The following is an 18114-nucleotide window of genomic DNA, read 5'->3' on the forward strand; positions in this document are numbered from 1 at the left end:
TTGTGCCTATGTATTTTTAATAATTTTCAACTGCTATGTAACAATGTATCAAGGAGCCTTGCATTAAATTTTCATGCATTTTTACCAAACAATTTTATTGATATTTATAGAAAAAAAAAATTGAAAAAATTGAAAAATGACAATGTCCGTAAGCAGCTCAAAAAGAGTCAAGTTATTTTCAAATTTTTATCGTGTATAGAAAATTCTAATACAAACATTCAGTGAAATTTTCAAGTATCTACAGTCATTCGTTTTTTAATTACAATAAAATAAGGATTTTGTCACATGAGAAATCGAGCGAATATCAAATGTTGTAAAAATATGAATTTCAAACGCTCATAAAAATTTAATTTGACTTTTTTGTAGACATTTTTTTTTTTGATAAAGGTAGAATAACCTATAAGGAATCTTGTATTACATTTTAAAATCTTAGTTCTAAAAAGAAAAATTTTTACGAATTATTAACTCAAAATAATTTGCAAATTTTCGTGATTTTTACATATTTTGTCAATTTTTGAACTTTAAATGCTAACAAAAAAAAACTGTGACTAAGGATTTTTAATATTTTTCAAATGTCATTGTAACAATATAGTAGGAGCCTTGTATTAAATTTTCAAGTATGTATTTTTACTCAACAAATAAAGTTTTATTGACTTTCATAGAAAAAAAAACCTAATAAAATTGGAAACTGAAAATGTCCCTAAACAGTTCAAAACAAATCAAAATATTTTGAAAATTGTATCGTGTATTGAAAAAGCAAATATAAACGACCAGTGAAAATTTCATGTATCTACGGTCGTTTGTTTTAAAGTTACACCAAAAACCAAAATCGATTTTCTCGAAAACCGCTTTTGCGAAAAAATTCCCGTTTTTCCTTAATTTTTCTTAGTTTTTCACGGCGCTTTTGAAAACTATTGGAAATTTCAAATTTTGACCTGCCAAATGCACCAACTAGATTCACTTTCCCATCAAACAAGATACTGTTGAAAAAAATCGAAGCAGTTTTACGGCCCTAAACCGTGATGACGGAGACAAAAATAAAAAAATAAAATAAAAAAACACACATCATTGTAAAATCAATACATTCATCGTTCCACTCAGAATCTAAAAATCCTACCTTTTACGGTTTATGTGAACCTTAGTTTAAAGAAAATCATCTTATTCAACACTATTCATTTTCATCGTAATAAATCTTTAAAAACATATTAACTTTATTTCGATTGTAACACTTAGTAAACTTAAAATTAAATTAAGCTCATAACAAATCATTTCTGATTTCCATATGAATCGTGGAAAATATTTAATAATAAATTATAAAATTGATATTATATTTGAGCAACTTGGTGAAACTTGATTAATCAAGTAAAGCAGCATCAAAACCGTGTTCGATTTTCTATTTCTATGTTGTAAGAAAAATAACGGATAAAACTATTTACACGATAAATCACTATTTGAAACTAACATAATACAAATTAAATTTAGGGACATTTTAACGTGAATATACCATAAAATAAAATTAGGTTAAGTACCCACGGAATAAAGAAATCGTGTTATAGATGCATTGTCAATTTCAATCAGTTTTAAGTTAGGTAGAAAAAAACTTCTTAAAGAAAACTCAATTTAAAAAATACCACGTCCTAAGTAAAATTACTTTTTTCATTACTTACACAACACATCGCATATGTTATAATATAATCGAAATTTACGAATTATATCCCCAATGATCGAATATCTTCATATAAGAATATACAAACATTTGGTAGCAATCTGATTAAAATATGCAGCTGTTAGTCGGAGTATAGTAAAATATACAAACAGAATGTTTAAAAGTTGATTTAATTGACATTGCATAATATGACAAAAAAAAATATTATTATCAACATTTGTACTTTAAATAATCAAATATACAATAGTAAAGTCCTTTTATATCTTTTACAAAATTTGTGAATTTTGATGTATTTTATAGAATTATTAACATAAATTGCATTTTAAGAATTCTGCAAAATAAAATAATAATATTTAAATGATGTATCTCATGAAAACCCAGAAAAAATATTAAAAATGTATTATTCGATGGGTTTTTTTCTCTAAAAACAAAATTAATAAATTATTATTATTTTAAAAACGATTCTTTAGACATTTTCATTTAAGTAATATGCACAATATAGCCAAGTCAGATCAATTTAAATGTAATATAATCCTATTTTAATGAATACTACACAGTATGTCTGTATATAACTATTCAATTAATATAAAATATTAAATTTGTATTTTTTTTTACAGATAATTAAAGAAAGGTACATTGAGAAACTTGTTGGTCATTTGAGAAACGTATACGCCTCTTGAATTACCAGCAAAGGCTAAATAAAAAAAATAATATAAGTGTTTGTAGGTGTGAAACCAAGGGTGGATATAAGGGATGGGCTAAATTCCTCTTAGATAATATTTCAAGATGCTTACCGCATTTATTATGTAACTAATAAACATATTACATACTTAATTCAATTATTAAAAGATCTTAGAAAAAAATTAATAATTTTTGATACTTTCAATAACTTCATTATTGAATGTTCTTGGTGGTTCACCACTATTAAAACATCAATTATTTGATTAATATTTATATGACTTATATGGGTTTATATTATTCTGTGTAGATCCCCCTTTTTTAATCCCTGGACATGTCCCTGGTCTATACTGAGATGATATTTCTTAAATATTTCGTTAACATTTGTGTGACTAATTAAACTGACTATACCCATAATAAATTATTATTTTTAATTTCAATATTTTATTGTACCTATATTATAAACGTGTAGGTGTATTCTAATAATCGCGTGGATAAAGAATCAATAATATTATGTCCAACCTACTGCATGGCATTATTGTTTTAATTTTTGCTATACTTATAACTTATTTATATATTTCACATTAAAATAAAAACGACGGAGACAACATATTATACGGGTATCACGTCCTCTTAAAGCGATTAACGACAGTGATGGTGTTAAAATGCCTATACAGAGCGCCGGCCAATCGGAAACGTGACGGTGGAGAATTATTTCATTTTCAATAATAACTTTGTCAAAAATGCATAGTTACCACATCACTGTATCCATATGTGGTTCACTAAAATTTGCATTTTAGTGTTCTGTCAAATATTTATATTACTATCGACATTATGTGTCATCGCGTCGTGTGAATCAAATTCCTTTTTGATAAGATTACCACTTGCAACGGAAGCTAATAATAATATAATAATAATAATGTTAATGCGTGTTACATAATATAAGAGAGTTATTTTACAGATTATAAAATATGCGACGACACTGCGTATAAATATCGTATACGATAGGTAATAACGTCAAACAACTATTTACGCAAACAGTTTTCAAATACTTAAATGACGAATCAACAAATAAATAAACTTCTACTATGAAATATTTTCATTAACTCATTAATTTTTTTAATGATAATCCAAAAACATTGAAAACGTATTATACGAGACTTTTTACTTTTTAGTTTATATAAAATGTGAGTCATAAATTTGATCTGACATTGTAATAATCAGTTAATCAAAATTACAACCGTTAAAATCTCAGCACTTATCTACGAAAATACCTACGCGTAATAATTTATATTATGAATTATTTTATTTTTGAAATAATTTCAATGTATGATTATAAGTACAATAAGTGGATTTACACGCCAAAACTTTAATACGCTCATTCAAATCAAACCAGCTTCATTAAACATTTTTTAAATTCTTTGCGTTTATTAATAATACAATAACTCGAAAAACAAACAAAGTATTTGAATGTCTTACAACACTCATAAATTAAGTTGTAATGAAACTAAATAATTATTCCAACCGTTAATCGATCATAAATGAATCGAAATCCAATTACCAAATGCGTCATTTTCTATGTTTATGTAGATTAGTTTGAGTGATGTAATAAAATAATAAAAGATTGATTAGATTTATCTAACGAATTTTTTGTCATTGCCAGGTAATCGATATGGTCAGATAGATTGTGAATTATTTCCACTTATCTTTTATGGTAAATAATAATCGAAATGTCAGTGGAAATGATTTTAAGTATAATTGATCGTTTTGAAACTATCATATTTTTGAATCAATTAATAACACTTCTCATTTCCTTCAACAACAACACTTCTCATTATTTGTATTTTTTTTTGTACTAAACCCATGACAACACCAGCAAAACCCTAAAATAGTAAAAACAGTAATTTTTCAAAGGATCAAACAATTTGAATATATTTTTTTCTTTAGATTACCTACATATTATTATAAAGTTACAATGAATCGGAAAACTAGAAAATTAGAGTTATTAAGTCGGTAATGGGTATGCTTATTAAACTACCTAGTTACGTAGTTACATGATGTATAGTTAGATGTGATTTTTCTTAATAATCTAAAAATAAAAGGAATTTATTGCGTTTATTTTGTTAACACCGGTTAACCTCAGAGGGTCAATAAACGGCTTTCCATTTACCATTGGTCGCTCACAGTCAATTCAAATCAATTACGTGATTTTGTTACACTATACTAGCCTCCATCTCGTCAACAATTCCATGTAAACGTGTATCTTTCTATTTGTGTGTGTGAGTGTATATATATATATATTATATAGGTGTTTACGTGTTTTTCCTCCCTTCCAAACTATAAACGTCGTTTTTCGGTAATAAAAATAGTATACCAAGTCATTTTCTCACTATTTCATTTTTATGTTTTCATTCCTTTATAGTATGTCATAAAAAGTTAAGAAAAAAAAGAAAATATAAAATTTATCGAAAATCAAAAAGTCTTTAACTAATTAATATTGGCTTTTCAGGTAATGTCACTATAATATTATAATAATATTTTCAAAATAAAAAAAAACCATCTGAAAGGTTTCATAAAATATTTTATAATGAACCTTAATATTTACTATTATTAATGGATGGCGTAGGTATAAAAAAAATAAAAAAATAAAAATGAAACAATTATTCTCATCATCGACACAATTATTCAACTAAATAAAACAAAAGAGTCATTAAAATACACAAATCATTGGAATATTATACAGATATGTGAAAAATTTAGATTTCTTCTGAAACAAAAATGATTCGTTAATAAGGTTTTTTATTGAAAATATCAAGGCGATTAAAGAACTGAAATTTATTAATTGTACAGTTAAAAAAATGTTTTATCTGCTTAATTTTGAATAATATTCATTGTTTATTAATAATAATTTACGTGTTTGTATTGCGATGATAGTTAGTGATTCACGAGCATAGAAGGCTTAAATGGTAGGTATTAATATTATAATATTATAATCTTAGTTTCCTTATAGAAACGTAATCAAAATGTCATGTTGACTAGAGGCATCAACTATGATTACCTCAGGCCACTAAAGATAGTTAGCACTTCACCGAGTACAACTGATGGTTTTCAGTGATAATTAATAAATATGTTCATACAATTTTTACAATATTTTTATTATGAAATACGAATATCAAACAGTTGACATTCACTAATAATTAAACTAATACAACTCATATATATTTCGCACGTAAATTATACGTACATAATCATTGTGTGATGTTCAATAAGTCATAGTGTTGAATAATATAACAGCAAAATAGTTTTCACATAGTTTGAAACGGTTTTCATCAGTGAATAATACACTTGGCAGAGTCTAAATCAAGAAATACATTGTGTACATAATTGGGTGGAATAATGTGTGCAAATGTGATTGAAGCGAATAAAATAAAAACCAATAACGTTACTTTTTCGTTTGGGTAATTAAATTAACGCGAATGTTATATTATCACCAAAAAGTTCTTATCAGAAACCCTTTATTTTTTCATGCCACGTTTTTGTATTGACAAAACTTTTCAGCTTTTTTATAAAATTTAAGAACAAAAAAAAGGACAAATAATTAATATATTATATATTTTTTAAATACTAAACTGTTATTATTGTAAAATTCAAAGCCCGTCTACCATAGTGGTTAAATGGCTCGAAAAATCCATTAAAACTTATTTAAAAGATAAAAAACCTATCATAATTTTGTATTTAAGCTAAAATTTTATCGATCCAATCCTAGTGAATGGGTTTAAGTTTTATAATTAATTTGTCTTTAGATATTTTAATCACACTTTGTATTACAAGTGTACAGTTCAATGTATACGTACATAAAGTGTACATACATTACATACACGCAATAGCTTTAAAGTTAAAAACATGAGATGGAATTTGTATGTATTTTCATTTGTAAACGTTTATACAACATACTATATATTAAATTGTCCACGATTAATCTGAATTTGTTCTTAAGACTTAAAAATGTTTTATAATTTTCTAAGATATTGCCTGCAGTATTTCCACGATAAAATAATCGTCTAACTTGTATGTAGGTATACTTATATCGTATAATATATTACAATCGTCAATCAAATTCGAGTTTTTTTTTATTATTTATTCTGTCGATAAACGGAACGTCGGTCTTGTTACGATGAAAAAAATGGCCGTAAAATGTTTTATGTGCGTATATAATAATAAATTATATAATATTTAGACCAGCGCGTTCTGCACATCGATACGTCCATTTATAACGTTTTGCCTTGCCGTAAGTGGTTGACCCATATCCTCTAATACATTATTCTAATATACGGCTATTTCGTCAGAAAAACGACATAAATCACACTGGAGCTTTTATCCTTGTGCGGTATAATATCGGCGGGCAAAACGTAATAATATACACTCCCCAGATATGTTATATGGTACACCACCAGACGTATGTACGGCTGTCCGAATTTTAACATTTCTCCCATTTCGCATGGTCACCATACTTGACCATAACACTACATATTGCAGGTATAAGCGGTACTATATGACAATACTAATAATATACATTTGTCTGGGTAAAATAATTTAAGGCTATCGAATTTTATCGGACCGGATTCGTTGGCGATGCTCCAAATATGTTCTAGTACACAATCGATAGAGCGTCTTCAACCAAAATGTTTCCCAGGATACAGGACCTGGCCGTTAACAAACGAAATGTAGCGATTTCGAGGTTAGAATGACAACGAAAATCTCGATCGTCGCCTCTTAAAAACTGTTATAATGATAATATTAAATATTAAATGTGTTTATATACAAGTATTATACACAGTAAGTACCTACCTAGTACCTATATAGAATAAACATTTTAAATAGTAAAAAAATATATAAATAAATAATAAATGTTGTGCAGGTTTTTTAGTGGATTTTTAAATCTGACATATTGACCACGATGATAATTTATTATATGGATTAATAGCAATCTAAAGAATGTCATACAGAAATGGTGGCGTGTATTAAGTGAATAATTATTAATTTTAAAATATGAATTCGTTATTATACGCGTATAAGTTATAAGTGACCTATAAGTAAGTTTAAAATTACAATCAATTTTCATGCTAACCGGGTTACGGGGTTATACTTTATGCTATAAAATAATATGCATGGGTACCATAAATTATTATATTTTTTGCTAAAACACTTAATTACACTAATCACTCAGTGTTGAGATATAATCTCGTCCTATCAACTTCATAGGCTATGGAGTGTAAGATCCCGATCTAGATCGGGGGCACAAACCATCGCTTTACATAACATATGGACAGAGCATGTTTGCTTTCATAGTTCGAAAATAATCGTCCTTATACAATACATTTAATTTATAATATCTATGTAGGATATTTAATTATTTGTTAATTTTTATTATTTTTTTAAGTTAAATGTATTATTGTACGTAGTGCTAAAGTTAACATAAGCGCCAAACATATTAAATTTTCAAATTTCGATCAATGCATTACTCTATCAAAGTATATTCAACTAAATGCAACATTTAACTAAAATGTTCTACAAATATCATTTTGTCCTCCCCTCATAAATATTTTCAGCAATTTTACCGTTGTTGGTCTCAGTAATAGTATATATTATATAATAACGCTGTACCTATTCATAGTTCATATTCCTATATATTATAATATTTTAATATTTCAGAATAAAAATTAATGTTTGTAGGTATGTCGTGCTAATATTTTATCAAAGTTTTTCTCGTATTTCCCAAACATAATGCACACACCTACACACGTTTTAATACATAATGTTATGTAAATACAACAAATTCTAAATAAACGTTGTGGAGGGGTATGCAACGATATTTCTACACGAGCCTATGAATAATATAGCTTAGGTAACTGATGTACGTACTACGTCTTACATCCATTACAAGACACATTGTGCCTTATCCTCTGTAAACAAATTACTTGTTTCGACGGCCCAGAAGTGATATTATTATGGAGGCGCAGTCGAGACTCATTTAACCAAATTTCTTCCGCACTCAAAATCATTATATTATACTACACACGATGACGTGAAAAAAAACAGTTGGTTACAGATCGTAATTCGTGGTTAGAATTTCATCACACTGCACACATTACACATACCTAGGTAATCGCGATCGGCACAGTGACGAGGAAACATTTTTTATTGGAAACCATTTTAAAACGGACGTGGAGTTGATTAGATGGACACTAAAAAAAAACAGACGACCCTTCACGATTGTTGCGTAAGACTTGATTACCAAAGGAAAATATCGTGGTTACCCGCTAACTGCGAGTAAAGAGTACACAATTACCGTGGCCTCAATCGAGCTTATACCGTGGTTGCCGGTGCATAGAACAACGCGGGTTTATAGAACATCTAAAAAAAACACATTTATCGTCAAAATCCAGAGAGGTTCTAACCAGCTCGTCGCGACTACGGTTATCACATATGAGTAGGGTGACGGCCACATTTTTACGGTAAATACCACTTACGGTTACCGCGATATTTTCCATCGGTAAAAAAAAAAAATGTTGTCGCAGACAAATCTCAATAATATTCTGGTTTGTGTGGTACAAAAGTACGTATTATCCATGGACGTATTATCCATGGACACATTGTACAGTGCAAAGTCTTGATCGTCTTCAGCCAGACGACACGTCATGCTGACCATTTCCTGGGGTCACAAGGTAGGATGAACCCATGTCACCTACATTCAGGTTTACTTGTAGGAATACTATGACCTTACAGTATCGTATTTTCTTCTGAGCGCGCTTGTTTGGAATTTAATAAACACGCATAAAATTTTATGACATGATAGGAAAATCAGCGGAAAAACTCCATAAAATAATCTCGTTTTTGGCAATCGGTGCTGTCGAAGGATGTTTGGCAATGATTTTGGAATAAGAAGTGTCCATCTTACTTTGATCTTACTTGGACTTAACGTCCAAAATAGTATATATTATAATATATTATGTATTTATGTTCAAGTAATACGATGTTATAATCCACTATAATAATTCAAAATATTCCAATTTCAGTACTCAAGAGTTAAATAATTATTAACCTTAAAAATGCGGTATATATGCATAATATTATTAATTGATATAAATGCGTCCCTAAAATCAATCGAATTACTTAATCAATCATTTTTCTAAATGGTCCAAATGGGACCAGATTTTTACATTATATTAAAATAATTTCAAAGCTGACAAAACATACATAAAATGTCTTTTGTTTGGTCCAGTCTTGTTGAAAATTTGAAATATAATAACCGTTTTAATAAATATTTTATAGTCAAATATAATTTTGAATTTAAGATGAACTATTCAACCAACGTCTCCTGAATATATTTTCTTGTGATTTATATTCGCGTGAAAAATGATAAATACTTTATAATTTAAGTATTAATAATAATTTGGATATCTTAATTATTGTTTATGAAAGAAAAATCAAAAGTGAAATTTACCCATCCCCAGATGTTGTAACATAAATACATGTTTTTGGCCTCGATAAAACTTTTTTTCTTACATATTTTTTTGTGTAACGCTTTGTGTATTGCCATACAAACGCAAATTGATAAAAAAAAATAAAAAATATATATTAAAAACCAATCCATGATAATTATTCTTAGGTAATTCATTAAATTCCTAACAAAATGTAACATGCTACTAGATATTTTTCCACACTATACCTAAAAACATATATCAAATGGTTCCTCAATAATTTTCCTTGGAGAGGAAAATACCTTGTACCATGCCACATTTTTTTTTTTATATTTTTCAGTTTTCGCCCAATTCCAAAATATCCCCATGTTAAAAAGCAAATTTAAAAATATCAATATAGTAACTTTGTAGACATAAATACGTGTTATGTAAAATGCGCAGTAGCTAATTACAAGTTTATAAGTAGCTGCGAAGGGTTGGGAAAACCATTAAAATCCATGCCGTTGAACGAGAAATATAACCTTACTTTTATTAAGAGGACGCCACATGCGCTGTCTCCTTCTTACATTCATGTAACATGGACAATTGTACGCTCGGAATAATCCATTTAACTCTGTCATGATAAATATAGGGAGCGAATTTATCTATTATCAAATTTAGAAGAAATGCCGAATAATATTATCTAGTGAGCCCTGTTTGTTTTATCAATTTACAATTTTAAAATACTCATGGCTTGCTTTAAAATTGAAATCCAAACAAAAAATAACGCGAGGTATACCAGATAATATTCTTACTTTTAAATTTGATAATAGGTCAATTCGCTCTTATATTATACATACAGCTGAGGTTAATGTATTATTCAGAACGACAATTAAAGATAGTATGGTTGGACAACAATTATTATAAAACATGTTGTTCAAATTTGTTGTTCAATATTTAAACATTTGGATCGCCGATGTTTAGTTCTGATAATCGTTATGATAAAAAGGAACCTCTAAGGCAAGTTGTATATATATATATATATATATCCACCTTGATATAAGGTTCATTTATTGTTATGGTTCTTTGGGCAACCATACTATCTTTAATCATGTTCAAAACGTAAATTTGCCATATTACGTGTTTGTATGACGGAGACAGCGCAGTGTGGTGCTGTGTGGCGTCCTCTTAAGTATTGGGTATAATTTTTACGATTAAATATACAATACCGGAAGGATAAAATATTACTATTAACGCGTGTTGCGTAACTTTTTTTTTTAAATAAAAAGCACTCACTCGTGCTCCACATCAAAAAACTTTATTATTTACTCGAGCGCGCGCACAACTGTATATTATAATACTATAACGTCCGACCGACTTACCTTACACGAATCACATGACTTGGCCGAGTACTTTTGCTTGCAGTCGTACCTGGCCAACACCTCGTTGAACTGACATGACATGGCGGCCGCGATATCATCCATGTCAAGCGCCTTGTTCACCTGGTCGACGCACGACTCCTTGTCCGCGTACGGCTCCTGTACGACCGATTCGACAGTGTGGTGGCAGCAGTGCCGGAGCCGGTACCGGGACAACCGGCCGGGCCGGCGGTACGCACCCGGGTCGTCCGGGCACATGGCCGGTATGAGCTGCCGACGGGCGTATTCAAGGCACTGATGATTACTACTATTATTATTATTATTATCATTATTATTATTATCGTTATCGTTATTATAATTATTAATATTATTACTATCGTTATCGTTTTTACTATTGTAATCGTAATTAACATTATTATTATTATTATTATAATTATTATTATCGTTATCGTTATCGGCACGTCGGGCGCATGGGATGGCCGCGGGACACCGCGGCGGGCCCGGGCCCTCGCTTATCTGTCCGGTGCACGCCGGCTCCCGGAGCGACACGCGCACCAATTCGCAGGCCGCGGTGCCGGCCGTCGCGTTGTCCGCGGCCGGTGGCGGCGGCGGCGACGGTGGTGGCTTTGACGGTGACGGGGACGTGGACGAGGGCTGCGGCCCGGTCCGATGCATCGCGGCGACCACGGTGACCGTGGCCGTGGCGGCCGTGACTGTGGCCGTAGCGGCGTACGCCGCGGCGGACGTTGGTGAGGCGCCGGTTGCGGTCATGACCAGCGCTGCGAGCACCATCGGCCAAATGACGACGAGACGGATGAGACCGCCGCCGGTGCTGGCAGCGCGCATTGTACCGCCGGAACCGGCGCCACCACTCTATCACAACCGATCCGGCCGTTTCGCCTCGGAATCCGCATTTTTCCTCCTTGTACCTGAAACAAACGATGAAACGTTATAGATTGCGATACTATGATATTATTATCGTTACGATATTCGTCCATGTAAACGCTCATGAGGAGGGCTAAAGTGTAGAACACAATTTATAATATTATTAATTTTTATGACGTTTATACAATTATAATAATATAAACAAAATACGTTATAATATGACCAAAGGTAATTGTTGACCAAAACTAGTTAAACATTAACTATGCCCTGTTCCAAAAGAGAAGACACAAGATTTACATAGCAAAACCGGTTTTATCTGTGGCCGCCTCGTGTCTTCTCTTTTGGAACAGGGTATAGTTAAAAAGTTAAATTAAATTAAAAAGTTTTTATTTTAACTTTTTAACCTGGAAATTAACTACTATAATTGACAGTTGAAATAACTTAGGTTTTTCAGTTGATTTAAAAATAATCCATCAAGTTCAAATTAAATTTTTTTTTGTAATGTTGGTTTTAATGATTTTATACATTAATTAATTATACGATTATAAATTAATATAATCTAATACTATAATTATAGTACCTACCTAATAATACTATAATTTATGTTAGGTATGTCTTGATAAAATAATAATAGGTATATAACATAGATAGGAACAAAATACTCTTTTTGTGATCCACATACTAATTTAAAAAATAGATTAACTTATTTTAAACCTAGTTAATTTAATATTTTTTACAATTTTAACTTTAAACTTTGTGAGTTTAATGTATTACTTTATAGCTATTAACTTTTAACTTCACGATTATATATGTTCATTTAACTTGAGTTAATTATATTAATTTACTTCCTCACCTTTGTAGGTACATGTCACACTGAATAAAAACAATACTATATTTCTAACAATATATTATATATTATATATAATATTATATATTATATATAACAATATATATTGCAGCTAATTAAAAATAATATTATATTAAAATAAAATAACTTATCAACACTAATAATTAAAAATATCAGTAATGAGTTTGAAAAAAATGTACTCGAAAGGCAAGTGCAAGACTTCTATATCAAATAAATCAAAATGATTTGGCGTATTACATTGAGAGATACGATCAATGGGGTTATTAGAACCATATAAGGACTACGGTGCATTGCAGGAATTATTGATGATGTAGGGTAAGAGCTCGATAGGCATTGTATATAACAGTTAGTATGGTATAAAAATATAATAATATGTATTTAATAATTGAACGACATCATAACGTAACTGTGCTCAGTAGCAGATTTTACGGAGTAAATATAGACATTCACGAACTCAACCTCTCGCAATTTTTTTTTTAACTGTATAAAAAGCGGAATGGGAGATGATTCGATCTAATAATTCCAGGAATGATGTATCATGTGTGCACTAACTGTGAAAAAAAAACTACGCATCGAAAACCCGTACTCCAATATTATTGGCAATTTATACGCATGTGTATTTATTTTTATGTATGTTATATCATCTACGATTGCAAATAATGATCTTTGCGCAAATTTTTTTCTAAAATTTCCATTTCAATAATGTGAATATTCCGCTTAAAGTAAAGGCATTCAGTTACATTTTTTATGTTGAAATTTACAGACAGTAAGTGTCCAATTAATTCTTGGTTAATTGTTATTTTATTTAATTTATTAAAAATTAGAAATTAGAAATTTACAGACAATAAGTGTCCAATTAATTCTTGGTTAATTGTTATTTGATTTATTTTATTAAAAATTAGAAATGTTGCACTACCTACCCCTAAATGATTATTTTATGGGGCTCTTTGTAATGTTAGCGGACTTTGACTTTTTCCTTAATTCACCACTGAACGCGCATACTCGCCTCGTATAGGAATGTATCCGAATGGGAATCGTGTGCAGTCAGTGGTCGATAGATGTGTCGCGGAATGTGTTTTGCGCTCCCGACCTTTTAGTCGAACAAATATTTTGTAGTTACCTTCAGGCCGCACCCGCTGCTATACGTTTATATCCAAAGCGATTTCCTATAAGCGGTCGTTTCAATAATAATGTCAAATTTAAACGAGATATTATAAAGTTTTATACGCGATAAATTAACCTACAGCCATTGGTGGAAATCAGGGGGGCTTATTGCATAATATATAAATATCCCCAAACATATATACAGCTTTATAGTTATGTGTGATCGAAGCCCCACCGCTCTGCACATTAATTATGTTAAAAATGTTAGCCCCCTTGAAATTTTAATAGATTTCCGCGCATGCCTACAGCCCAGCAGTAATATAGGTGAGCACAGTATCGCGGGAGAGCGTGTGATGTATTATAAGTACCTACATAAAAAAAATAAAGAACAATGACATAAATCACTATGAAAAAGTATGAACAAGAGAACTTTAATCGATTGTATGCCATTACAAATATTGTGCGTGATTGGTGTCTGGTTAAAAAAAAACTACCTAAGGTAAATCCTGGCTTACATGAGCACTTCGTACTGATTTCAATCGTGGTTCTTTGTGGCTGCTCGTTTGTGAGGTTTAAGTTTGAGACTTATCACACATACACATTGTATACAAGCGGATGCACGAGAATGCCAACTTTTACCCGGGCCACTAGCTAAAATGGTCGCACAAATGAAGTGAATACCATTGGAAAGGTTAGGGGGAAAATAATTTCGATACCGTCAGATGGTAATAATTTGGTTGTCTGCCACATTGTTTGCATCCAATTTATCCAGACGACTTTCATTACTGTGTCCTTAAAAATTAAAACATGCCTACTACATTTTCGATTTCTCACTGAAACAATCAGACGATAAAATCGATAAAATGCCACGCTCATCATTCAAAGAAATTTTAAATATCACACGATATGACCTATTTTCCGTTCGGCAATGAACGCATAATGCAGGCTGAAAATAAAAAAAGTTCCTTCATCTCATTCTTTTTTGTAAATTATCAGAGTTAAGATTTATCACGCTTACGATGAGTACACTTTACCATAACAAGGAAGGAGCCGTCAGCTCGTTAAAGGATTTGCATTTTTCATAAGATTACGTGTATACGAGTTTTTGTCTATAGTGTCATAAAACGGAGTATCGAATCCTCATTTATAACCGTTTAAAGCTTAATACAATTTATTTTTAATAACAATACTTTGTTAATACAAAAAAAAATAAACAACCTCGAATGATTTTTAAAAATAATAGATAACGTCTTGATGGATTTAAAAAAAATGTTACCTATAAATATGAAACATTTTATTAAAACATAATAGTAACGTTTCAGTAGAAAAAAATAATAATTTATTAAACTACAATACGTCCACTTATTATTGATTTCCAGATTTTTATTATTTTCTAAAGCAGCATAGGTACCTAATGATGTTACAATATTAATTATCGTATGTATAATTTAATGGTCTTGGATTTTTGATTAATAAAACATTACTAAAATCGATAAAACTGAGTACCTACATATATATTATGTTCTCAGACCTCTACAGTGTATATTTTGTAAGTGAAAGGTTTCAAAAATAAATTTAATCTGCATAAATATCTCATTTTGAATATATCAATGTTTGATACAAGTGAGTATTTTTATACACACGAATCAAGTAGACTAGGGTCATCTTTAGTATTAACACAAGCAAATATTTTGTTTTTTCAGTATAACTTATGAGGCACTTGACAAAAACGCTTCTAAAACCTTTCCCCGTTAACCGAAATCCTTATTCGAATTTAAAACAAAGGATCACCGCATGACATGTCTAAACACGACCCGTTTAATACGCATTTGGTGACGTGCGCAAAACCTGAATCAGCCGTCAGCTTATACCTTTCAGGATCTTTATCCCATTCAAGGATCAAAAAAGAGTGGTCGACAAGTTCAGTCTCCGATAGCGATCTCGGATTGATTGCTTCCGGATCTTCAAAAGCCATTTTTCAAATAGCCGAGGGTCAAAAATGTGTAATATTCTATTCAATCACAAAAACAATAATAATTAGAGTACCAATTATACAAATTTGAAAAAAAACATAACATAACACGACTACGTTTGAAAAAAATTAAAATCATGCTGATTTCACATCTTCACAAACTTGCAACAAGGTATATGACACGTTGATTATTAAAATCAAGGTACCTATATCATTTAAAGGTTTTATTTATTTTTGCCTTAACTCAAACACTATAATTCTCGCGTTTTCCAAGCGATACGTGATAATCAAAAGACCAAATTATTAGAATTCAGGTGGGTTTGGAAATACAAGAAAAAAAAGGTGGGTAAGTGGATGTCGCTCTGCTATACGGTAGGTTACAAGTGGGTCACTGTATAATGGATAGTATTAAATTTGAATTCAATGAAATAATATCACTGTATAAGAAAAACGATTCTGAGCGGAGACGGTATGTCAGTCTAGATATTAGACATACATATTTAAGTATACTTATCTATAGTATTATTAATAATTTTCAAATTAATCATATCATAATATCCATGAGGTAACGCGTTATACATCAACAACAAACTGTGGTACTATCATAGATATATAAAAGTATACTTTAGAAGTTTCAAGTACCCACAAGTAATATTATACAATCACAACAAAATAACTAAAATAGTTATTCCAGGTTTTATAATATATAATTTCGTCCAAATTCGAACTTAAAATGACTATAAAAATAAACTGTGCTTATGTATTTCTTAGAATTTTTGGTAACAGAATTAAATATTTACGTGAAATCTCGTTTTAAATTTTCAATCCTTAGATATAAAAGTTGAACATTTTATAAATTTTTAACTACAAAATAATTATTCAATTTTAAATTTGATAAATTATGTCAAAATTTCAACTTCAAATGCTTATAAAAAATAATTGTGCCTATGTATTTTTAATATTTTTCAACTGCTATTGTAACAATGTATCAGGAGCCTTGCATTAAATGTTCACGCATTTTTACCAAACAAATAAAATTTTATTGATATTTATAGAAAAAAAAATTAAAAAAATTAAAAAATGACAATGTCCGTAAGCAGCTCAAAAAGAGTCAAGTTATTTTCAAATTTTTATCGTGTATAGAAATTTCTAATATAAACATTTAGTGAAATTTTCAAGTATCTACAGTCATTCGTTTTTTAATTACAATAAAATAAGAATTTTGTCACGTGAGAAATCGAGCGAATATCAAATGTTGTAAAAATATGAATTTCAAACGCACATAAAAATTTAATTTGAGTTTCTTATCATTTTTTTTTTGAAAAGGTAGAATAACCTATAAGGAATCTTGTATTACATTTTAAAATCTTAGTTCTAAAAAGAAAAATTTTTACGAATTATTAACTCAAATAATTTGCAAATTTTTGTGATTTTTACATATTTTGTCAATTTTTGAACTTTAAATGCTAATAAAAAAAAACTGTGACCAAGGATTTTTAATATTTTTCAAATATCATTGTAATAATATAGTAGGAGCCTTGCATTAAATTTTCAAGTATGTATTTTTACTCAACAAATAAAGTTTTATTGACATTCATAGAAATAAAAACTAATTAAATTGGAAACTGAAATTGTCCGTAAACAGCTCAAAATAAATCAAAATATTTTGAAAATTTTATCATGTATAGAAAATGAAAATATAAACAACCAGTGAAAATTTCATGTATCTACAGTCATTCGTTTTAAAGTTACACCAAAAACCAAAATTAATTTTCTCGAAAACAGATTTTGCGTAAAAATTCCCGTTTTTCCTTAATTTATCTTTTGTTTTTCACGGCGCTTTTGAAAACTATTGGAAACATTTTACTTTTGACCCCCCAAAGTACCAACTAGATTCACTTTCCTATCAGAAAAGATACTGTTGAAGAAAATCGAAGCACTTTTTCTGTCCTAAAATGTGATGACAGACACAAAAAAAAAAAAATTAAAAAAATTATAAAATAAAAACACACATCATTGTAAAATCAATACATTCATCGTTCCACTCAGAATCTAAAATACCTACAAAATGGCATCTACCAAAATAAGTATGAAAGTGCTTA

The 18114-nt window shown here is 29.8% G+C and overlaps 1 protein-coding gene across 1 annotated transcript in view; it reads right to left on the bottom strand.

Moving 5' to 3' along the window:
* Positions 1–10563: 10563 nt before the first annotated feature.
* Positions 10564–18114, bottom strand: part of LOC115033042 (mucin-5AC-like) — a 42730-nt gene continuing 35179 nt past the window's right edge. The window contains exon 3 of the mRNA XM_029486319.1: positions 10564–12112. Coding sequence (XP_029342179.1) covers positions 11635–12112 — 478 coding nt within the window. The 3' untranslated portion in view covers positions 10564–11634. The remainder of the gene's footprint in view (positions 12113–18114) is intronic.

The sequence above is a fragment of the Acyrthosiphon pisum genome, chromosome A1 (genome assembly GCF_005508785.2).
Source record: "Acyrthosiphon pisum isolate AL4f chromosome A1, pea_aphid_22Mar2018_4r6ur, whole genome shotgun sequence".
Classification (NCBI taxonomy): Eukaryota; Metazoa; Arthropoda; class Insecta; order Hemiptera; family Aphididae; genus Acyrthosiphon; species Acyrthosiphon pisum.